The sequence below is a fragment of the Podarcis gaigeae genome (genome assembly GCF_964106915.1).
Source record: "Podarcis gaigeae genome assembly, chromosome: 1".
Taxonomy (NCBI): domain Eukaryota; kingdom Metazoa; phylum Chordata; class Lepidosauria; order Squamata; family Lacertidae; genus Podarcis; species Podarcis gaigeae.
In genome coordinates this window covers 50289827-50315366 of record NC_139678.1, presented here as the reverse complement: position 1 = coordinate 50315366, position 25540 = coordinate 50289827, and the positions used below count along the sequence as shown (strand labels likewise).

The window sequence follows — 25540 nt, the reverse complement described above, 5'->3', positions numbered from 1 at the left end:
TACCCTGCTCCCATAAGTGCTGAAAAGGAAAAGCTAGCTCACAAAGGGCTTGGTATGCCTCTACTGTATATCCCAGTGTTATACAGAAAGAAAGACGTGATACCGGGATATACACCCAAGATATTGTGCATAGGGTTGCAACTAAAGGTGGATCTTGCAGCAGATCCTCCTGTTCACTCAAGAACAGGGGTCAGCAAACTTTTTCAGTAGGGGGCCAGTCCACTGTCCCTCAGACCTTGTGGGGGGCCAGACTATATTTTGAAAAATAATGAATGAATTCCTATGCCCCACAAATAACCCAGAGATGCATTTTAAATAAAAGCACACATTCTACTCATGTAAAAACACACTGATTCCCAGACCGTCCGCAGGCTGGATTTAGAAGGTGATTGGGCCAGATCCGGCCCTCAAGCAGGATGTGGAGGTTTTGGCTCAGAGTTTAAGGATATGGTGTGTTTGTTTAGTATCTTTCATCTTGAGTATATTTCACCAGGGCACTATACCATTGCTTGTGCTCACAAGAACCATATTCTTAGCTCTTTCTGTGTCTGTTACTAAATGCATGCACTTGGAAGGAAGGAAGGAAGGAAGGAAGGAAGGAAGGAAGGAAGGAAGGAAGAACATTGTAGTAATAAACTCCCATTTCAGTATAATAGGTATACTATGCACTAAAAGGTTGATTCTGCAATGTCCCATCAATTCCCTAATATTAGGAAACCCTCTCAGAACCCATCAGAATTTGACAAGTGCCTGACTGGCTTAGCAGGCAGCAGCCACTACCTGGATTTAGAGAAGCAAGAGCCAGCTGGACTCTGTAGGCTCCTGCCCAATCTGGTAACAGAAGTTTTCTGTTTATAGGTGAATCAGTTCTTGTTCTGTGTGCAACCTACACTCTGGCTCCAATCCTGGGACCTGGTTCAGATATATGGTTGAAGTCACCAGGGTTAAGGCAGCTGGCCACTGGTTTGTCTGCAAGCCCATTCCTCTTTTCCTCTCTTTCGCTTGCTCGTGGGTTCAGAATAATGCATGGCCATTGCAAACCCTGATTTGCAAGGCCCTTCCTGGAATTTTGGGCTGCGAAATCACAGTGGATGAGAAGTGGAGTGAGGAGGCGCTTATGTATGACCAAGAAAGGAGAGAGAAATGTTGATCAAGCATTTGCCTGCCGTCACTGCTACTGAGCCAATAGCAGCCAGATGGCATTACTACTTCAGCTACTCTTGCCGGTTCACAGCTGCCAAAGATCTATTGTAACATCATAAAGCTGGATGCATAGAGCTTGTTGAAGACTCTAAGTGAATTGATGAAGTTATACTAGTTTTAGGTTTTTGCTTGGCAAAAATAAGATGGATGGGGCACGCAGTCAGAAGATGGTAACAGGTTGGCAGAAGCTCAAAGATTGCCATATTTGCAGACTCTCAGCTAGCTGCATAGCTTTAGATTTACTTCTGGTAGATTTGTTCATTACTTTCAGAATAAAATACTGAAGCATAGTATCTGAGTGGGTTTCTACATATGTGAGGTTTACTGGAATAGTATCCACCGAGTCTTCATTTCTTTTGGCTAGTTGTGCTTTCCTGTAATTAGTAGCCAGAGATGTGGAGCTGTAAGCATATTCTCTTCCTTCCACTAATTGGGCTTTCCTTTCTGCTGATAAAATGTGATGAGGATTTAATCTAAATGTAGGGAAAAGGCTGGCATGTTGACATCTTCTGACCAGCCTGCTCTTGGGAGCCACTTACTTGTGCTCAGTGAGCCAAAGCTGGTGTTCTGTGCCTTCAGAATAAACAGTAAAATGCATCAGGATGAATAGTTGCATATCTTCTACATGGTATGGTGGGGCTGTTCAGTTTCTGCTTGTCATCTGCTCTGCTCTGAATAGAGCAAGAAAGTGACATCTATTGGCACAACCCTTCCATTTTGCAAGGAATGGAATGGCTGTTTTTCTTGCTTGCATAATGTATGCCCTAAGGAAGAGTTCTGGGTAAGTAATTTGACAATAATCTCCTTCAGGTGTTCCTGTTGGGTGTTAGCATGCAAGGGGGACATAAGGGTAAGTGCACTAGCTTCAGTCCCCCAGCCACCATTCTTGTCATCCTCTTTAAGCTGAAAGGCAGATGTCTGAAGTGGACAGCCTCCTATAATCTGACTTCTTGAGCTATGATATCTCAGCAGCAAGACACTATGGGAAATCATTTTTCTGAAATGCATGGAGCGTTTGCATGAGTACAAGAGTGGCCCCACTTCAGAAGTTCATTCTCCAGCTCATGGAGGTGAGCAATGGTGGGGCAGAGTTAGCCCACTCATCCTCACAACCCCCATCGGCTGCCTTGCTTAACACCTAACAAGGATACCTGAAGATGGCGAATGAAATATTCAGATCACCACTCCTCTGTGAGGAATAACATGAACCATAGGAAGTCTGACATGAAGCTATTTTTATTCTCAGTTTTAGGATGCCACTTGCCTGATGTTATTGTTAACTACTTGGGTGTGGAAGTGTTGGTGAACTCTGTGGAGAGCTATATAAAATCACTGTTGAGTGAATAATGACTCTGGATATTTTAGCTTAATGGAGAGGACCACAATATTTTAAACCAGTCTGATCAGTAGTACTCAGATTCCAGCTTGAGTTGCTGCCTTTTAGAGGGAGTGCTTGGGATTTATTTCCCAACCTTCCTAGAATCGAGAGCTTGTTTACATTGGAATAAAGTCATTTGTCCTTGAATACCTCTCTTCCCACATCCAAAATGCTGCTTAGATACTGGAATAGGGTTTTTTTTGGGGGGGGGGGGGGAGAATTTGACATTCCTTCTTGGAATGTGCAACGGAGTGACCCAGAGGTTTTAGCTGTGTTGATAGTGTGGATTTAATCCCATCGTTATTAAGTTTAGAGACCTGAGCATATTCCCTCAAAACAAGAAAAACAACAACATTTATGTGAATATACACCAGCAAATCTGCAGCATCTCTGGAGCGCCTCTTGATATCCTCTCCCACCAAAGACCTAAACATCGAACTGTGTAAAATTGTTTTGTAGCTAAATTTGTCTGAAAATGAAGCAGGTGTCTCACTGGGATTTTACATCATTCCTTAAAAATGTTTCTATCTAAATTCACAGATACTGAAAATCCCTAAAGAGGCAGAGACTTTTCACTTGAAGTGCTCTTAATGCTTCAGATGACCTAGACAGTGATATCTCTCTCTTTCTGCCTTTATTTTAAGAATAAAACAGCATTTATACAACATATTTAATGGTTCAAAGCATTTCACATCTAACATTTCAGTGAAGTTCAGTGCTTTCATAAGGTAGGCCAGTGTTATTCCCATTTTGCAGATGGGAACACTGAAGCTAAGAAAATAATAGTTTGCCTAAGGTCCCCTGCTGAGTTGGGTCCTAAGGTGGATTTGAACTGGGATCTTTCACACTTATACCACTATGGTGTACTAGAATGGCAGAAGTGGATTTAGTACTATCTTATATTTGTCCAAGAGCCTTGCCAGCCTAGCATTCCTTAGGACTGACCCTCCCTCCTTCCCAAAGTATATCTCTTGAAACAAGTAAAGTGATTCAAAGCAAGAAAAGTAAACCAGCATATGTAGGTTAATCATGATGGTAAATCACAATCATAGCGGAAGCAAAATTCCATCAGTTTGGGGATTGTTATTTTTCTGAATGTTGCTTCTTTAATATGCAGGAGGCTTTTAAAGTCCATATTTTGTTCATCCTTGCAACAGCCCTGTGAGAGAAGTCACTGTTCTCATTTTAGAGATGAAGGGCAAGACTGATTTCCATCTCAGCAGGAGCTCTTCGTCGAACTTCCCCAAAACATGATGTTTTATGCATAAATGTTTGCAATTCTTTTAATGGCATCTAGGCTGTGTGAGCTGTTAAGAGTTTGAGCCAAAAGAAAAATATTATATTTGCAATGCGATGCAAGTGCATATATGTATTTAAATTTTGTATTATTCATACGTCGTTGCAGAGTTATGGCTGGGGATATTCAAAATGCAAGCAACAATATATTTGGGGGTGGGGGGTTGTGCACATGGGGTTGCTGTTCTTTGGTCCCAAGCACTGTTAGATTGTCTTGCTGCCATTAATTCTGTTCCACAATTGGTAGACAATGGAGACTCGACACATGATGAATTAATTTGCCCTTTTTCTGGTATTTAATTTTACTAGTAACCAGCCAATACCCTTTCCTTTCCTTGCTATACCGTAAGCTGGATGCAGATAATAAATGATTTCCCACCCCCGTACCTCTGTTTTATTTATCAGATACAATCATTTTGGTACCAAATCCCCTTCTTCAGCTAGCTTGACAACTAGTTCAATATAATAATTAAAAGCAACACAAACATCATTTCCCCTTCCACACCCCATCTTTCGCCAGAAGGAGAGCTGCAAGAAATTTAGTGCTTGTGTATGTCAATCAAAAGGGACGCAGGTGGCGCTGTGGGTAAAAGCCTCAGCGCCTAGGGCTTGCCGATCGAAAGGTCGGCGGTTCGAATCCCTGTGGCGGGGTGTGCTCCCGTCGTTCGGTCCCAGCGCCTGCCAACCTAGCAGTTCGAAAGCACCCCTGGGTGCAAGTAGATAAATAGGGACCGCTTACTAGCGGGAAGGTAAACGGCGTTTCCGTGTGCGGCTCTGGCTCTGGCTCTGGCCAGAGCAGCTTTGTCACGCTGGCCACGTGACCCGGAAGTGTCTCCGGACAGCGCTGGCCCCCGGCCTCTTGAGTGAGATGGGCGCACCAACCCCAGAGTCTGGCAAGACTGGCCCGTACGGGCAGGGGTACCTTTACCTTTACCTTTATGTCGATCAAAAGCATTTGTCTGTGTCGACCACAGTAAACTATGGCAAGTTCTTAAAGAAATGGGAGTGCCTGATCACCTCATCTGTCTCCTGAGAAATCTTTATGTGGGTCAAGAAGCTACAGTTAGAACTGGATATGGAACAACTGATTGGTTCAAAATTGGGAAAGGAGTACGACAGGGCTGTATATTGTCTCCCTGCTTATTTAACTTCTATGCAGAATTCATTATGCGAAAGGCTGGACTGGATAAATTCCAAACTGGAATTAGGATTGCCGGAAGAAATATCAACAACCTCAGAAATGCAGATGACACAACCTTGATGGCAGAAAGTGAGGAGGAATTAAAGAATCTTTTAATGAAGGTGAAAGAGGAGAGTGCAAAATATGGTCTGAAGCTTAACATCAAAAAAACTAAGATCATGGCCACTGGTCCCATCACCTCCTGGCAAATAGAAGGGGAAGAAATGGAGGCAGTGAGAGATTTTACTTTCTTGGGTTCCATGATCACTGCAGATGGTGACAGCAGTCACAAAATTAAAAGACACCTGCTTTTTGGGAGAAAAGCAATGACAAACCTAGACAGCATCTTAAAAAGCAGAGACATCACCTTGCCGGCAAAGATCTGTATAAGTTAAAGGTATGGTTTTCCCAGTAGTGATGTATGGAAGTGAAAGCTGGACCATAAAGAAGGCTGATCACCGAAGAATTGATGCTTTTGAATTATGGTGCTGGAGGAGACTCTTGAGAGTCCCATGGACTGCAAGAAGATCAAACCTATCCATTCTGAAGGAAGTCAGCCCTGAGTGCTCACTGGAAGGACAGATCCTGAAGCTGAGGCTCCAATACTTTGGCCACCTCATGAGAAGAGAAGACTCCCTGGAAAAGACCCTGATGTTGAGAAAGATGGAGGGCACAAGGAGAAGGGGACAACAGAGGATGAGATGGTTGGTCAGTGTTCTCAAAGCCACTAACATGAGTTTGACCAAACTGCGGGAGGCAGTGGAAGACAGAAGTGCCTGGCATGCTCTGGTCCATGGGGTCACGAAGAGTCGGACATGACTAAACAACTAAACAACAACATGTCAATCAGAATTGCATTGAATAGTGGGACTCCCCTGGCGCTGTGCAAAACTCTAGGACAACTTCAAATGGAATGTTTTAAAGAAAACCCTTCAGCAATAGCGACTGACCTTTTCTGTTGCATGAAAGATCGTATATAGAAGATCATGGCTTACTTAGTGGACAATCAAATTTAATCTTTTGGAATTCAAAAGCCTTGAACAATTTGTTTGGAAGGTTAAGTCACTTAACCCCAAATTAAATAAAATGCCAAATAGCTGCTGGTAAAAAAGTTTGTTTGGAGAGAAGCAAACCACGAGGGTTGGTTTGCACGTAACACTAATCTAAGCCTCATTTGTTTCTCCCAGAAGGCAGCAGGGCAGAGTAGGTGTAATTAAGCAGTGGGCACCAGCATTCTACTCATTCACAGTAAGCCATAGTTTCTTTCTGACTATAGCTTCCTGTTATGGGCAAACCAGGCTTTTATATACAGTGGTACCTTGGGTTAAGAACTTAATTCGTTCTGGAGGTCCGTTCTTAACCTGAAATTATTCTTAACCTATGGTACCACTTTAGCTAATGGGGCCTCCTACTGCCGCCGCACTGCGCTGCTGCCGTGCGATTTCTGTTCTCATCCTGAAGCAAAGTTCTTAACCCAAGGTACTATTTCTGGGTTAGCAGAGTCTGTATCCTGAAGCGGCTGTAACCTGAGGTACCACTGTACGGGTTACAGATGCTTCAGGTGACAGACACTTCAGGTTACAGACTCTGCTTACCCAGAAATAGTACCTTGGGTTAAGAACTTTGCTTCAGGATGAGAACAGAAATTGTGTGGCAGCAGCAGGAGGCCCCATTAGCTAAAGTGGTACCTCAGGTTAAGAACAATTTCAGGTTAAGAACGGACCTCCAGAATGAATTAAGTTCTTAACCCGAGGTACCACTGTAGTGCCTTTCAGATTGAAACACCCAAGGTAACTAATAGCAACAATGAAAAAACCAACAAGTTTAAAAAACAGCCATTAACTGAATGAAGGACAGCCCATTCAAAACAATGTCAAGGTGTGTGAGAGAGTAGGCACAGGGATTTCAAATGTCTGACAGGCCAGTACAGTCATGAAGTGGTATTGGAAACCCATCAAAGAGGGCCTGATGGATCTCCCATGACAGAGAGTTTCACAGTTTAGGCCAGAGCTTTCCAAACTTTTCATGTTGGCGACACACTTTTTAGACATGCATTATTTCGCAATACAGTACTTCAGTTTTACTAGCAAACTGGAAGTTAAACTAACCACTTTCCAGCCTTGGAAAGAAGCGTGGGGACCATTCACGCGATATACCTACACACTGCAGTCAACACACTAATGTAACAAGGAAGGCCACTTCACACATCAGGTCATGTGCATATTGGGAGGCACAGTTTGTATAAAAAAGAAATAAATTGTAAAAGCATTTGTGTTGGTTCCAGAGTCTGCTCAGACGATGCCCTTGCATGGGGTGGGGTGGGGGAGAAGCAGATTTTTCTGATGTTTGCTTTTCAGAGAGCTGGGGTTGCCTGTAGAACCATGCTAAGGTATACATGATGGTACATGATGGGTTTATTGTTATTTAATGTGTGAATAGCTCCATGTATTGTATGGTGACCTAGACACCAACTTTGGTGTTTTCCAAAGCTTCCTGGCCCCTCAATGTTTTTTGAATGAGGGGTTGTTTTTTGGAGGGGGGAAGCCTGCCTAATTATTTTTTTGGACTGAGTTTCATTTGTTTGGCCTGTCTTTTTTGGTGGGTGGGAATTCTGAGCATTATTGGGGTTTTCCCCTGTGAAATTGTTGTTTTTGGATGCCCATGGCATTTCCTTTGATTTCCTGGTCAAAAAAAGTTGGGAAGCCCTCACTGTTTGCAGCCAAAGGAAATCTTTCCTGTTCTTGGTTATCTCTCCCTGTTCAGATTCATTTGGAAGTTCTGCCCCAGAAACCAGAAGAATATTCAGAAAACATTAAGAGCTCAAATATGAAGTATTCAGTTATATATATTTCTTTTCTTTGAGCTCTGATTATTCCTAAATGCCTTGCTTTACCTGCTTTCTAGCTAGTGTTTAGCTTTTTTTTTTTTAAGGGGCACATATAGAATAAAGGTCAGAATAGAACACCGATTCAGCTTGTTGTTTCTTGTTTTGTTTTTATTAAAGAAATTTCCTGGAATGTCTTCCGCTGAAGATGGGAATTTCCATCAAATACTGGCTACCCTTCCATTGCAAAACATACCCTGTAGGAAACTGAAGGATGATTCCAACATCATTTTTTTCTTTGTGGAAAAATAAATGTGAAAACCGTCACATCGGAATGCAGAATCCACATGGGTTTTGCAGATAGAGTCCGTAAACATGAGAACTCTTGTTTGCTCTTGCTCGTAGATCTTTCTCCCATATGGATTTTGCATTTCAGCATAAACGTTTTTTAAATGTGTATTTGCCAGTGAAAGAAAAATGTTACAGCAAAATCTGCCCTTGGGGAGATCAGTCCAGCTGTGTTGCATTACAAAATGGCGGTGGTGGATCATAACTGATTGCAACCTATCATGTGGCTGGTTTTGCACCTGTAGAACAGTATGACTACTTTTTCTCTGGGTCACTTTCTTGAAAGAAACAAGAGATGTTTTACAATGTCCTTGTTAATTGTCTTTTCCCCCATGAAAGTTACTATCCTGGCCCTTGAGGGAACTTCAGGCAAGGAATATATTCCGCAAACAAGGAATATATTCCATCCAAGGCTACAAGGTAAGGTTTTGACTTCGTTTTATAGATGAGGGAAACAGAGGCATGAAGTTGTGGATACTTCAACCTTCCTATGCAACATATAATAGGGTATTTTCACTCTGTCCTATAGCCAGTGAAGCATAGAGGGGAGGGTTAAATGTCTCTGTGACTTGGGCTGTAGTGGCACTTTAAAAAAAAAAACCAGAGGAAGCTGATACTCTTGGGAATGTAATGTAATTTAATTTTGGCTCTGCTTTCCCAGAACTATCAATGATCATTAGATGATCAAGTAATCTTCCACTGTTCCTCACAGTAGGTTTTCGGCTCTGATAAGAATGTGGAAGGCTGGATGTCTCTGTCAGTTACACAGCATTGCGGTGATGTGGACTATATCAAGCAGCACATAGCACTTGAAAGCACTAATTCTTAACTGTTGATGTGTTGCTGTGAACTGTTTCCTTCTCCCCCGAGCTACCTCCAAGCATTTCTCCATGGCGACTTAGCCTTTTATAGGATAGGTCTATCTCCCAGCATACTGGATTTCCCAACTCATAACTCTAAAATGCTTTATTTCAGAGTAGAAAGGACGCGCTATATGTGGCCTATTATATCCATATCAGCTTGCTTATCCTTTTCAAACAGCCATTGTCTTTTAATAGGGCTCTGCCTGGCAGGGGGAGTCCTTAATTCCTGCTACATAAGAATGGCCAGCTTGAGTTACAGCAAGCTGTACTACGCTACTCTGATCAAAAGGCCTCTGTTGTTTTTTAAAGTCTCTCTTTCTTTCTTTCTTTCTTTCTTTCTTTCTTTCTTTCTTTCTCTTACTTTCTTTCTTTCTTTCTTTCCCTCTTTTGTTTTTAAACATAGTGGCCCAATAATTCAACATAGCAAAATTGTGCAAGCTCTGATTTGAGAGATTAGGGTATTAAATAACTGACCTACTTCCCTATTGTACCTCCTGATCTGAAATAGGGGCAGCAAGAAAAAAGGAACTAAGAGAGGGTTGTAATGGGCAACACTGTTGTCTGTATCATTTAATTCTGAAAAAGGTCCTGTCCATCCAGAAGCTATAACTTTGTGAAAGACTAGTATATCTCAAACTGGTGTGTGTTGGATGCCAGCATGAGTGCCTTTGCATGCTTTCTTGCCAATAGGCTTATAAACATACAAGGAGAAGAGTTTCAAATGTGTAGTGTGACTGTTATCACCAAAAGGGAAGAACAAAGTCAAGTACTGTATCCTTGTTGCAGGAATCCATAAACATGACTAGCGTCCACCAGTGACGAGGATGTATTTTGTTAACTTAGCAAATGCATTTGTGGGGAGTGTAAAGTGAGAGATGGGCAGGGGGTTGTCTCTGATCCCATGCTGTGCTTCAGAGGTGCTCAGAATCAATGACTTTGGAGTGTCCCCAAAGCTCAGCGTGACTGCAGGAGCAGCCCTTTTCCCAGGTTTGGGGAACGGGTGGGAAGACTCCCCTCAGCAGTCACTCTGATCTTTGAGGACACTCCACAGCCACTCCTCCTGAGTACCTCCAAACAGGGCAGCCCAAGGTGTTTCAACACCTGAGGCCAAATGCCCCACTGCCGCCTCCACCATTGGGCAAACTCCATAAGGGCTTGTGGAGTCTCTCCTGCTGTTTAGATTTCCAGCTAACATGGGGCAAGTAGTGGTGTTGGTTGGCCTCTCTAGTCGGATGTTTCCATAGCATCCCAGGACTTTTACAACCTATCAAAAAGTCCAAAGTCTATGTGCCCCCCCTCCCGCCTTGCTCAAATGAAAGTTTCAAAACCCTGGCAAGCTGCCTCAGTGTAATTACCCAGAAGACAATGCTCTATTGAGCTCTCGCTCTGTGTCCAGAGAAGCAGCACCTGAGTACCAGCATTCCCAACACATCCTTCTCAGAGAGCTTTGGGGCTTTGCTACTTCCTTGTCCTTTGCTCTGTCTTACTCATGTGTACATACATGCCCATCCCGCAAGCATAGAGCAAGTATGCTGCAAGGCACGTCTTTCCCAGTCCTGGCATCCTAGGAAGATTCCTGTCTGCTTTGGCTTCGGTGGGGCATGTAAAGGCAAGGTCTCTAAGTACAGGCGTTTTTTTGTTTCAAATGGACATTTCTGTTATGTGAAAGGCAACTATTGCTATTGAAGGGATTGCCCATCAACCCAGCAAAACCTCTGAGTGAAATGCATGTGCTTGAAGTCTATTAGAGTACTAATGAGGGCTTTAGTTTTAATTGCCGCTGCAAGTAGACAAGTCAGGAATTGTGTCCATGGTAACCTTCAGCTCAGTGTGCTAATTTTCCTGTCTCCCCTCAGTGGTTTTGAGGAGGACCAAGCAGCATGGGGCAAGGAAGATCTGACAACTAAGCAGTGCCTGTCATTCTTTTTAAGGGTCACACCTGTAGGCACAATACCTATAGACTAAAGGAAGAAATTGGTTCTATTTAAAGGCAATTCTTCCCTAACCTCCCCCGCCCAATACTAACATTGAGTTTTGAACTGAAACACACAACCAGTTTATAGGTTTTAGCATTGCTTCAAATGTAAAAGAATTCTGATGGGGATTTTTTTAAATTATTATTAAAAGTTTTCAACATAAAATATGACAAAAGCCAAGCTAATACAGCAGTGCCTTGGTTTAAGAACAGCCCTTTTTATGAACTATTCGGTTTACAAACTCCGCAAAACCGGAAGTAGTGTCCCAGTTTGCAAACTTTACCTTTGTCTACGAATGGAATCCAAAAGGTGGAAGGGCACCGGTGGTGGGAGGCCTCATTAGGGAAAGCAAGCCTCGGTTTAAGAATGGTTTCGGTTTAAGAATGGACTTCTGGAACGGATTAAGTTCGTAAACTGAGGTACCACTGTATAAAGAAAGAGGATCAAGAAAAACAAGAATAAGAAAAGAAAAAAATAGAGAAGTGAAGGGACAAGAAAGGCAGAATAAATAAGCACATTTTTTCCACACACCGAAAAGTGAACCCTCCCAGCTCTCACCTGGGAGTTTCTCCTTCTTCTCCCAGCCTCGCTCCCTGCCTCTCACACAGAGCCCTTCATCTTCCATCTATTATCACCTTCCTGTGTGTATCTTCATTAATCCAAAATAGGGGACTTCAAAAATCAACAGCAGTAAAGCCTGAGTTAGAAATCATAAAGAAATAAGATATAATAAATCTAAACTAAAGAAAGAAAAGAAAAGAAAAGAAAAGAAAAGGAGGAGGAGCTTCTGATTCTCTGCCAATTATTATAGTAATAATTATTATTCAAAATATTCAAAGCATGTACTGCAGGAAACGTCTAGCTATGTTATATAGCTGCTTCTCAATCTGCTAGGTGTTGCTTTCTCAATCTTTTATCCCAGGCATCTCCGATTCACCTTCTGCTCAAAAAGTCTAAAAGTAGCTCTTGAATTATTATTATTAAATGTCCAAAATGGTCCTTTTCCAGTCCAATGTGATGAATTCCTCTCCCAAGTATTCCAGCAGATCTTAAAGAGAATTTCTGTGTTTCTGTGTTGAAAATAATGTATAACTTGCATGTTGATCTTTTTATTCGTACATAGAACGCTTTTTCTGTGGGGATTTTATGCTTTCCATGTGAAAAAAATGGGCTGAAGTTCACTTAGCAGGATCTGGGAGTTCTGCTGGCATGATCTTTCCTCCCAAGAAACTCATCTGATAAATCTGAGGATAATTTGAAAGTGCTAGCCAAACAAAAGAAAGACATGGCATGGCCAGCAGCCTACTTTGGAGGGTGGTTCACGAAACATGCTAGAATCATCTTTAGACTACAACTTCTTCACTAAGTCCTCACTTATTGGTCACTAGTTCTAAAATGGTGTACTAGAATTCTTCAGGCCTTTAACTAGCCCATGGAAAACCAAGACTTGGCATGGCTCTTGTGCCTTCACCCCTGTAATTCTCTTTCAGCCATATTCCATCCGTTTTGTACTCCCGAGACATCCTAATACTGCACAGTAAACAACAACCAGTAGTACAGGCTGTTGGGCTAGGAAAAGTTTCCCCCCTGATCTGTCCAGAACATAGTATTTAGCTGCTTGCCACAAAGGCAAGATGACCTCTAAACATTCTTTTTGGGGTTTTGGTGTCCAAAATAAAAATAAACTGAATGAGGAGTACCAGTCTTTGGCCTTTCACACCACACATTGGCTTGGCATGGCCACAATGGCAAACTATGCTTTATCATCATAAGCCAAAGATTCAGGCGCATGAATTCCTCCCTCCCTTCTCCTCCCTCCAATACAGCTGTCCGAAAATCGGAACACATTCACTTCCATTTTCAGTTACAGTGGATAATCTTAATTATGGTTTAGGTAAACAAGCAGACTTCATGAATTATTGTTTAATTTCCTCCAAAAACGTATTTGAGATTAACCACAGTTTGTCTTGATTTGGGAATAACTGTATACAGCAGCAATGATGTAAGTCAAGGTTTGTTCTTTGCTTACTGACAATGCTTACTTTTAGCAAAACAAACCAAATCTTTGTTTCAGATGTACTTCTTGGCCCAGGAATCATGTTTTGTGGCTCCTCCTTGTACTAGGGGAAGAGTGAATCTCTGCATTCTCTGTTAACCATTAACTATGGTCCACCATGAAATGCAAACTGGGCCATTGTCTATGCACTACATGCACAGTTAAAGGCAGGGTGGTGGATGAACAGTCATTTTTATTTTATTTTAATAATATGCATTATGACAGCTCCTTTAACAGATGCTTTGGAGCTCTGCAACACCTAGATTATAATAAATTAAAATAGTAATCTTGAGATCATCAGATGTCAAAGTAACATTATAGCTATATATTTTTAAATACAGAGCTATAGCACTCTGTGATTAAACAATTTTCATGCTTCTGGAACCTGATCCAAAGTTAGCAAAATAATTTTGAGCTTTTTGTTGACTTTACTGGGCTTTGAATCAGGCCTTTGGGGCATTGTAGTATGATTTTGGTTGTCTCTTTATCTTGTCATCTTCCACCATGTAACAACTCATGTCTTCCTCTGATTTGTGGAGCACCAACAGTACCTGATAATTATAAAGGAATTCATAATCGTCCAGCAGCAGTTGCCTAAAAATAACAAGTTGTTGAAAGGGTGGGGGAATCAAAATCTAGTTGTATCTTGAAGAAAACTTGCTGTTGCTTTAGTGCAGTGTTTTTCAACCACTGTTCCGCGGCACACTAGTGTGCCGCAAGATGTTGCCTGGTGTGCCGCGGGAAAAATTCAAAAGATTTAAAAATAAAGTATTTTATAATTTTTCATATTTGTTTACTTACTATTTCATAATAAAGTAATTATAAAATACTTTCTTTGTGTTTATTTGATTCCTATTCAAGAGAATTACTTTATATATAGTCAATATAGGCACAGAGTTAAATTTTTTAACATTTTCTAATGGTGGTGTGCCTCGTGATTTTTTTCATGAAACAAGTGTGCCTTTGCCCAACAAAGGTTGAAAAACACTGCTTTAGTGCATTATTGGACCACTGGGCAACATTTTTAATGCATTAAAAATAGTGCTAACCAAGTGTCTGTATGCATTGGTAGCTAAGTCTGCTCATTATATCCAAAGAAAAATGTTTAGCTTAGCCTTTTTTGTAATCTTTTTTTTTGGAAATTAAGTAACGTTTCAGGGAATGCTTGATAAGCTTATTGGAAGTTACCTGGAGAGAGCCTGGCTTGTAACTAAGCATAAATGTATTAGGCATTTTAAATGGGTACTGTACTATGAAATGCTAAAGGACTAAAACAATATCCAGTTAGCCAATAGATTTTAGTTACTGTGAAACAGCTACCTATGGAGACAATCTGCCCCCGCCAAGAATATGAATCTTTTCACTAATTCTCTCTCGGGAGAGTCACTAAGCTGCTGTCCTAGGGGGAATGCTTTCATGATCTCTCTGGAGGATTTGAAACATTTGCCAAGCTTAAAAGAAGAACAGGGACACGCACAGATGAATCCACTTTTAGTGAAGGGACCTTTTATTGTTCCTCTGTTTTTCATTTTATTTGTATCAATGTTTCTATTTAATTTGCACATTGAACTTTAATAGCATCTTAGAAGGGCACTTTCAGACGTACATGAAACTTGATATTGCTGACTTCTAAGATCCTTCTGAAAAGAAACAAAGAAGATACCAAAAAAGCTTATTAAATGACATTGCCCGGCAGTGTTCACAACTCCTATATATTGAAGTTTTGTAATAGAGCAAGAGACCTTGGAAGTAAAACTGTCAGGTTACCAGATGGCCCTTATTTCAAAGAGTTCGCCTAACTCACAAACATCACAGCTTTGCAGAAAATAACAGATGTGCCTCATTTTGGACATTACAGTGCCATACACAGATAACCTTACTTCAAAGTATCCTTTATTTTGGAAATTTTGAGCTGACGTCTGTCACAAATTCCAGGACCCCAAGTCCTGCTCTCAGCCAGATCTACTTCAAGGGACACTTTTGTTTAATTCATGCTTCTTACAAACCCATTCACAATCTTTCGTGCACACATAGTCTTTCACACTGACACCATGCTCAGGGCTTCTCCCCACCACCTTAAGCCAAGCTTCTGATTAACTCAGAGCAAAACAGATAATATTTTAAGGGAGGGAAGAATATTTATGAGAGGGAAAGAACAGAATATACCATCAGGCATATAAGAAAATACAATAATACTTAAAAACCCTTGCTAACTTAGCTAAAACCTTGCTAGAGGTGTAGAATGTAATTCACAGCATGATAATTGACATGAGTTCCAAAGAAGCATATTTATTTGTTCTCATTTAGGCAGCCCTTTGTTCTCTGTCGGAGAGGAAGCAAGTTTTCCTGTTTCACAACAGTGCTGTACTAGAATTGATGCTGCAGGTAGCATCCACGTTACTATGCTCTCAAAGCAAACCCCACAGCCCTTTGTATAAATGAGCTTGTGATCTCACTAATCGCATGCTAATCAATCAATCAAACAAACGCATTTGGTTACATTTTAAACTAGAGAAGAGGGTTAAATTTAATACGTAGATTTTTCTCTCAGCTCGGAGTCAAGAGAAGAATAGGTGAAATACAGTAGTACCTCGGGTTACAAACACCTCGGATTACAAACACTTTGGGTTACAGACTCCGCTAACCTGGAAGTAGTACCTTGGGTTAAGAACTTTACCTCAGGATGAGAAGAGAAATCGCGCAACGGCGGCGCGGCAGCAGTGGGAGGCCCCATTTGCTAAAATGGTACCTCAGGTTAAGAACGGTTTCAAGTTAAGAACGGACCTCCGGAACGAATTAAGTTCGTAACGAGAGGTACCACTGTACTCACACTACTTCCGTAGTGGCCTGTCTGCCAAGAAGCACCACGCTGAATGTGTCAGCTAAGAAAGTATTTTTATACGCATTCCAGACCAATGGTTGCTTGACATTAAAGCTTAACTTTTTCCTCTTGCAGGTCTGACATTATGAAAATGTCTTTGGTTACAGAGAATAGCGTCAATTTGGTCAAGAGGAATTCCAGAAACCCATCCATTTTCTCCCCACCCATCCATTGAAGTCTTACACAGAGCTGCTAATGAAAAGCATTAGCCCTCTCTTTTTAGTCTTGCTACAGTTATGCAGGGATTCCATGACCAAAGTTACCAAAAATAATAATTTTTTTTTAAAGTGTATGTTACTTCTTGGAACATGATGCTGCAAGTACAGCTCAAAATGAATTAAACCAGTGATAGATAATTCTGCTGGTGCCACACTCATGTCTAGCAGGTTCAGGGCAGGCCATATATTTTCTTAGGGGCTGATCTTTTGCTTATGTAGTGATATAATTCATTTCAGGAACATGGCTAAACAGCCTATATGTTGTTTGTGGAAAGGCCAGTTATATCACCACCATCACCCTGCTTCAAACTATAAAATCTGAAACTGACATAAGTTGGGTTTGTTTGTTCCAGGGTTTTTTGGGGGGGCAGGTGGGTGGTACCTTCACTCTTAATGTAAATGCACTGCCTTAATTTTTGCCTTTAGGATACTGAATATAGCATTCATATTGTGTGTTTTTCAGTACTCAAAGCACTTCTCATTTATTATCTCATATAAACTTGACAAGGGGTGATACCTAGCTAAGACATACCCAGAATAGACCCATGGATTTCAGTGGATCTTCTCTAACTAACATTGGAAATGGTTTTTTCTGCAAATCTCAGATTTACCAAAGACTGGAAGGGATCCCAAAATAACATCTAGCCCAACCCCAGTCCTTATAGCAATAACGTGGGTTGGAAGTCAAAATTTGTATTACACAGGAATGATCCAAAGGTATACTGATCTTGTCTAAAAAGAGGTAAACATGCTCTTGCAAGTCATTGGTATCGGTCAAGTTTCTGTTGGCAAAAGTAAATATTTATTGGATGCTTTTGTTCTTCCTGGACATACCTAGTGAATGAATCCTTAGGAAAAAATATCTGAGGTTGTTTTCAGATTACCTTCTTATTGAGCATTTTTCCTTACTACTTTGCACCAAGTTTGTTGGGAGGTTAGATGAAATGGGCTGTTTTTTCAACATTCATTCTGGGTATACAATGTGGCATGGAGCAATTGTTATCCCACACTTTCCAGTGTTTTCCCCATCACTTTCCTTATTGCAGAGGGTCCAATTTTGAGGGGGAGAAGTTTGTTGTGAAAGGACACCAAATCAGCTTTGAATGCAGAATTATAATTTGCCTATATGTTATTAGTTCACACCTGAAAATTGTGACACCTGGAAGTGTCCTGAGTTTAGGGCTCTCCAGCTTATTGGAGGTCTGAAATCTGCCGCACTAATATAAGCCTCCTTCTAGTGAGCAGTTGGATGTCAGCTGTTTCGTGACTTTTTTTTCTTTCAAAAACCTGTGGGTTTTGTATATGCTCTTTAAGTTGGGCACCTGACATTTTTTTGCTAGCGTTAGCTTCCTGTTGGTATGACTGACAATCATATTTTTTAATTTTCCCTCTGTAGCTTTAACAGCGTACGCCAAGGAACTCATATTTTGTTCCGAGAATTCAACTTTGTTCAAGCTACACCCCATAATAGAGCATCCTTTCTAAGAACCTTTTGGCGATGCTTCAGAACCGTGGGGAAAAATGGAGGTGAGTTTTCTTTTTCTTTTTTAATTAATTTATATAATTTTTTTCAAAAAATAGAAATTAAACAAAGAAAAACAAAGAACAATACATAACACTGTAAACACACTTATATACATATCTTCCAAAATGAAAACTAATAAAAATAAAGAAAGAAAGAAAATAAAAATTAAAAATATATAGAAAAAAGACAAAAGAAAAGAAAAAATACTTTTCATAACCTGGAATATTACCAAATACTTGCTTCAAATACTGCAATATATAAATCTTAGTTTAAATATTATAAAAGACTTCCATCGCATTCACCACACGTCTCTTAGTTGTCTTACTCGCGTTGTTCAAGCTAAACCCCATAATAGAACATCCTTTCTGAGGACCTTCTGGCGATGCTTCAGAACCATGGGGGAAAATGGAGGTGTTTTCACTTTCTATCTCTAACACTCTGTTAGTGTCTTGAGCAGAACTGATGACTAGAAGTTTGTTGTCTAGACTTTTGTCTGAACTTCCCATTTGTCTGCACAATTGATGAATGTTCTCTTGCAGCTCTAGTGCTCTCTAAAAGTTTACATAAAAGAAGGGTAGCTTCTCCAAAGATAGAATTTTTAGGAGGTGGCACTGGCGTAATGTGGGAGTGCCAGGGGGGCCGTTGCCCTGGGCACACAATGGGGGTGTGTGAATCAGGCGCCCCCTGCAGAGATCCCTGTCACATGGCTAAGTGAGTGCGGAGGGTGAAGCACACCCTCTGCACCCCTCCCTTGCCTGGCCTGCAAGAGTGGTGAGGGCTGGCTAAGGCACAGAGGGTGCTCTTTACCCTCTGTTTGCCCAGCCCTTGACCCCCATGAGCGGCGGGTCCATGGCCAGCAGCTCCACTCCTGGGTCAAGCCTGACCTGGGATGGAGAGAGGAGATTCAGCATTGGCATTGCCACCCCTCTCCTTGGCACTGAGCAAGGATGCTTCCAAGGCAGCAATTTCATGCCTGGTCAGGCTGGGTGCAGTGGGCTCCCTCTGGGCCCCGCCCGCCTCAGGGGAGCACCCGTCGCAGGTGGTGGGAGAATACACCCTGCCACTGGGAGGTGGGCTTGCCGGTCAAAGGTGTCCTGTGCTAGAGAAAATGAGACTTGGGTTTATCAGTTTTATACCTTGCATCATTAGAAATAGCTTGAGCACATATTTGTGTATTAAAGTGAAAAAACATATTTAGTAGAATTTTCCATTAAACTCATTACATCTAGGCAGTCAATATATTTTAGGTTGTAACTGTCTGACCTCTCCAGTTCCTTCAGAATCCTTGCAGAATTGTCATCAATGTTTGCTTTCATTGTGATTTTTTTGCTTACCAAGCTGTGTAAGTGGTGACCAGCCATCATCTTGATAATTTCTGCACATGTTCAGCTGATTGTTGTACCCCTAGTGCACATTAGTGCTACCATACTGAATTATGCCATGCAGACCTTTAACATATTATGCCATGCCAGTAGACCTTAAGACTGCAGTGTTTATTTAACACACCATGGCTTGGCCTGAGAGCCCTTATTGCTTAGATAAGGGACATAAAGATACATAACTCTGTATTTGGGAGATTGTTGGGGTGTTTACAGAGAAAAGAAAAGAGACATGTTTGTGAAAAGGACTCAATACTATTGCATTCAGCACTGTACAAAAGTATTTTTTGTCTTCTTTTTTTAAAACCTAAATGGAAGAAATGCTCAAACCTTTTTTTTCTGTGACTTTTTTAAAACTTGGTTTGACTTTTACAGGCATTTTGTCTTTGCTCAGGCAATTCAAAACACATAATCATTAGCAGCTTATGCTAATTACCACTTTATCCATCCATTGTATCTGTAGTAGACTGGGTTTTCTCTGTTGTTCCAGCCAAGATGATTTAGTTTAATCAGCGTATACTCCAGCTTTTAAAATCTAGTTTCAGTTAGGATGCTTTTAAAGCTTGGTTATTTGTTTATAATTTTTTAACAACCAAAATTTGGGGTTTGAAATTTTCTTTCTTTTTTTTATAAATATTTATTAAAATTTTTAAATATAAGTGCAAAGATAATAAACAATATAACATATATCATAACATAGTTTCATAACTTCTTTGGACTCCCTCGCGTCTCCCGCTCCCACTTGCATCATTACAAACTTTTGCCAGCAATTTATCATCTTGTTTACAATCTTACTTCCCGTTCATTTGAATATAATCTGATGATTCTCCAAAAGGTTTATATTTTCCTCAGTCTCACTTATCGTCCTAATTCCATCTAATTTAGTCGTGCTCAATTATTTATGATCTAGCATCCTTCTTAACATTCAACCAAATTACAGTATTTTTGTAGATAAATCTTGAATTTCTTCCAGTCTTCTTCAACCCTCTCTTCTCCCAGGTCTCGGATTCTGCCGGTCATCTCGGCCAGTTCCATATAGTCTATCAGTTGCATCTGCCATTCTTCCAGTGTGGGTAGATCTTGAGTTTTCCAATGCTTGGCGATGAGTATCCTTGCTGCTGTTGTTGCATACAGGAAAAAAGTTCTGTCCTTCTTTATCACCCTCTGGCCGACAATACCCAAGAGGAAGGCCTCTGGTTTCTTAGGGAAGGTATACTTAAATACCTTTTTCAACTCATTATATATCATTTCCCAGAAGGCCTTCACTCTAGGGCACACCCACCAGAGGTGAAAGAATGTTCCTTCATTTCCTTTACATTTCCAGCATTTGTTATCAGACAAATGGTATATTTTGGCAAGTTTGACTGGGGTCATGTACCATCTATATATCATTTTCATTACATTTTCCTTCAAAGCATTACATGCAGTGAAGTTCAACCCAGTGGTCCACAACCTTTCCCAGTCCTCAAACATGATATTATACCCAATATCCTGTGCCCACTTTATCATAGCCGATTTAACCATTTCATCTTGTGTATTCCATTTTAACAGCAAGTTATACATTCTTGAAAGTACCTTAGTCTTAGGTTCTAACAGTTCTGTTTCCAATTTCGATTTCTCCACCTGGAACCCTAACTTTTTGTCATTTTTAAAGACTTCTTTAATCTGAGCGTAGTGTAACCAGTCTCGCACTTTATCCTTCATTTTCTCCAAACTCTGCAATTTCCAATTGTCTCCATCTTTTTCTAATATTTTCCAATATTTTGGCCATTTGGCCTCCATATTGGGTCTTTTTCGGGCCTTAGCTTCCAGAGGTGAAAGCCACCTTGGAGTTTTGTTTTCCAATAAGTCTTTATATTTTGTCCAGACATTAAACACTGCTTTTCTGACAATATGGTTGAAATTTTCTTACTGGGATACTGGTTTGGTTTTTTGGGGAGACAGGAATTGTTGTTTTGCCTTTCAGTGGCTGGAGTGATAATTCCAGATGTCTTGTGGTGCATCATAAAATATAGTCACAGGAAACATGAGCTTCAGTGATGTAATGCAAAGTACGTATGAAATCCTCAAATTGCTCTGCTGGTTCACATCTCTTCATTTCAATGAGGTGTAAGCTAGCTGAGAGGCACAGAACCGGTACTGGAAGGGACTGGAAACTAACCACAGTTTACTTATTGACCCAGCAGGTTTATCTACATTATCAGCCTCTCGTGAATTAGCACACATTCTGATACATTGGGGGATTCTGTTATGAATCTGCAAGAGGCAGACACTCTTGGAGTGGAGAAATTAAGGAAACAACAGTTGAAATATTTAAGTTATACTGGCTGGTAAAATTCACAATCTTCTGTTTCTAATTTGAACACTTCAGTAAGTGCAGTTTTACATCTTCCATGCAAAATCTATAAGTGAGGAGACTGAGGAAAAAATATAGTTTTCTGTTCCCAGGAAATGGTTGGAATAGTGCTTATACACGTCAGTTTTTATTCCATTGCTGTGGCATGTGCCTATGTAAAAGCCAGTTCCTGGTTACTTCTGCACTGTATAGTCACACTTGAGCATGCCCAAGAAACAACACGGATGGGTTTGTGTAGCTGCACCCTAGTGCTGATTCTAAGTGCACTCTTTTGTGTCTTCTATGTATGTAAATAGCTGTCAGTCTGATGGAGAAAATCAGACTACCCTTTTGGTGACAAGTAAGTGTGTGTGTGTGTGTGTGTGTGTGTGTGTGTGTGTGTGTGTATTTAGGGGCAAACCTGTTCACTACCCCTGAATCTGAATAGTGTGACTTCCGTCACCAACTGGAGGCTGCAGTATGTCTCTGTGCAAAGTGCCCTTCCAAGTGATCCCTGCAATATACAGGCCTTCCGTTTATACACATGCATCTTGTACACCATAATCATAGACATTTTGCTCAAATGAAATAAAGGGCAAGCAGAAGGACTGCATAAATGGGGCAGGAGTACCTAGGAATAATAATTAATAATTAATTATTTGTACCCCGCCCATCTGGCTGGGCTTCCCCAGCCACTCTGGGCGGCTTCCAACAAAGATTTAAAATACATTAAAATGTCACACATTAAAAACTTCCCTGAACCGGGCTGCCTTCAGATGTCTTCTAAATAATAACCCAGAAGATGGTTCAGTTTTTAACAATCATGAATCATAATAAAAAGAAACAGCAGACAAATAAAAAAATGCACCAGCGTACAAAAAAATAAAGGCCCAAATCCCCAATTCAGCGCTGTGGAAGCCAGAAAGAAAAGCATGGTGAAGCATATAAGACTCTGCAAAAAATTAAAACGAACCCCTCCAAATTAACAGTTAAAAGTCCAGGTAAATATGACAGGCATTGTCTGGCAGTCAACAGAAGTTGATGCAGGTGCCAATTGGATCTTTGTTGGTGGGGAATTCCACACTAAGGGCATAATGCGGGTGGGTGGGTGGGAGGTAATCTACTTGCCAGAAGCCAACCACCAAATTTGGCAACCAGACATGACTTTTGTTTGCCTCCTTTAACGTTTTAGAAATGCAGGCTCCATAGTACGGACAATTCAAAACTGGATATATTTAAATTATTTAATATATATTCAAATGACCTTGACTTTTCACCTCCAGGAGAAGAGGTGGCAATGATAAAAACAGCCAGGAGCACAGTTTCAGATCCCATCTAGAATTTTAATCGGGCAGTGGTTTTTTTTTTAATGGTATTTTGAGCCACTACCAACTTTGTCCAGGAAATGGAGTTTCCACTCAAACCTTGGGAACGCAGGAAAGAACTGACTCATCAGTCTAACCAGCTTGCCAGATGCTTCTTCTTTTGTATATAGAAACCCCTGTTTGCTGTTTGTTGTTCGATCTTGGGATAAACATGTAGTGACTTGGAAAATGCGTGTTGTTTGCTCTGAACCTTCCTGGTTAAGCCCAGCAGACACACTTAGCCATGAATGTAGAAAGTTGCAGTTGGATGCATGGACAAAGGAATCTTTTTAACTGACGGAGAGTACCTTAAAATATTTGTTAGCTTTGATAATTAAATAATAGATGAAAAGTAATACCAAATAAATGAAGAATAATTTCTGCTTCCACTGCTCTTCTGTTTTAGTCCATCTCCTTTGCTGCCTTTTAAATCTTTACGCAGCAGTACATCTGGTCAGCTTGGCTTCAGCAGCTGCTTTCATTTTGCATCTTGAAGATGCTACATTTTATGTTGGATCGGTGGCCCATCCCTCCTCTTGCATAATTGGACTGAATAGTACACCACAGTTCAGTGCATAGCGTGGAACAAAATTATATAAGCTGCATATACACCATACATTTAAAGTGCACTCTCCACCACACCAGAATACTGGCAACTGTAGTTTACTACTTAGTGCTACAGCTCCCAGTGCTGTTAACAAACTGTAGTTCCAATGATCCTCTTTTTTCGCAGAGTGCTTTAACTGTATGGTGTGTAATGGTTGGCATCCATCTGTCTTGAGAGACAATGGAAGAGAGTACTCCCTCAGGAGTGAAGTCGGAGAGTTATAGCGCCTGCTGTGGCTATATAGAACGATACAGGAAAAACATGTTTTGTTGCAGCTGGGGCAGACGAAGGCATTTGGTTTCGCTGTCACAGATTCACCATGGCGTTTCTTCTCTCTGCGATCCTCCTAGCCTTCATTCCTCCTCTGGTCTTTGCTGTGGAAACATGACCTGATTGTCTCCGGTTATTGCGGTCATCTGCAAGGGATTCCACATGATGGAGTTGAAGTTGGCAGCGTTCATGTCACCTTTGCAGACATCGTTGTGATGCAGAGTTAGTCTGCTAATGGGCCTGCTGCCTAAAGCCACCTCCCTGTAGAGCACGCCCTTGGGAATCCTGCCATCTTCCATTCTGTGGACGTGACCAACCCAGCATAGACATCGCTGAGACAGAAGTGCGAACATGCTGAGAATGTCGGCTTGGGACAACACATCTTCATTTGAGTCTCTCCTGCCATGCAATGCCCAAAATCTTCCTGGCACAGCGCATGTGGAAGGCATTGAGATGTTGCTGCTTGCGGGTGTAAGTTGCCCATGACTCACTTCCCATAAACAGCATGCTCAACACGCAAGCCTGGAAGAGCTTCATCTTGGTGTCTTGTTTCTTTACACATACAGTGGTGTCCCGCAAGACGAACGCCTCGCAAGACGGAAAACCCGCTAGACGAAAGGGTTTTCCGCTTTGGAGGTGCTTCGCAAAACAAATTTCCTATGGGCTTGCTTCGCAAGACGAAAATGTCTTGTGAGTTCCTGCGGGGTTTTTTCCCTCCCCCCCCTTTTTCCCAAGCCGCTAAGCCGCTTAACAGCTGATCCACTAAGCCGCTTAACAGCTGATCCGCTAAGCCGCTTAACAGCTGATCCGCTAAGCCGTTTATCAGCTGATCCGCTAAGCTGCTTATCAGCTTATCAGATGATCCGCTAATCCGCTAAGCCGTTTATCAGATGATCCGCTAAGCCGCTAATAGCGCTAAGCCGCTAAGCCGCTAATGGGCTTGCTTTGCAAGACGAAAAAACCGCAAGACGAAGAGACTCGCGGAATGGGTTCTTTTCATCTTGCGAGGCACCACTGTATATGCAACTTGAGCCTTGAGGTGCACAGCATTAATACCCCAAGATGTTCTGCACCCACTCCATAAGTGCAGCATTGTGTTCAAACAGATCCCAGCCATGGCTCTTGGACTGTTTCTCCAGTCCACTACTTACTTCCCTGTTCCCCAACATTCCTTCATTCTAAAACACATGGATTCCTTTTATCTTTAGAGTGAAAGGGGCCCCATCCCATTGTCACCTCCCAGCATTTCCCTTTGATGCATTGCTATGCTAACCATAGGCTAACACCTCCAAGGGTATTAGTTTGAGTTAATTAACTTTTAACACAGGTTGGTTTCCTCTTCTTTTGCCGTGTCTAATACACAATTTAGAAAGTTTGCCTAATGTAATTGCCTTTTCACACATGCTAATTGCAGGGGATAAAAAAGCATCTAACACACATCTTAAGACACATGGGTCTGACATCCCGCTTTAACATAAAAGCTCTAATTAAATTCTAACATTGACTGAGCCCAGGCATTTAGCACCCACAAACTTGTAACAAGTACCATGCCATAGTGAAGCACTTTAGAAAGTGACTGATCTAGGGGTGCAGAGCAGGGAAATAGGCAGATCAATGCATTCTTCTTAATATCAGACACAAATCTGTAAAATAGAACCAGTGTCCTGCATTTATTAGGGAAGAGCAGCTGCAGAGGGTTTCAGGTTCCACCCTCAGCATCCCCAGGAAGGGTCTGAAACCCTGGAGACCTCCTGCTAGTCAGTGTAGACAATACTAGCTAGATGGACCAATTGCCTGACTCAGAATAAGGAGCATCCTGTGTTCCTAGGGTTGCTTG

At 41.3% G+C, this 25540-nt stretch overlaps 1 protein-coding gene across 2 annotated transcripts in view; it reads left to right on the top strand.

Moving 5' to 3' along the window:
• Positions 1-25540, top strand: part of CSTPP1 (centriolar satellite-associated tubulin polyglutamylase complex regulator 1) — a 111462-nt gene that overhangs the window by 23135 nt on the left and 62787 nt on the right. For both annotated transcript variants that reach the window (XM_083752358.1, XM_083752359.1), the window contains one exon: positions 17620-17750. In XM_083752358.1, coding sequence (XP_083608484.1) covers positions 17620-17750 — 131 coding nt within the window. The remainder of the gene's footprint in view (positions 1-17619; positions 17751-25540) is intronic.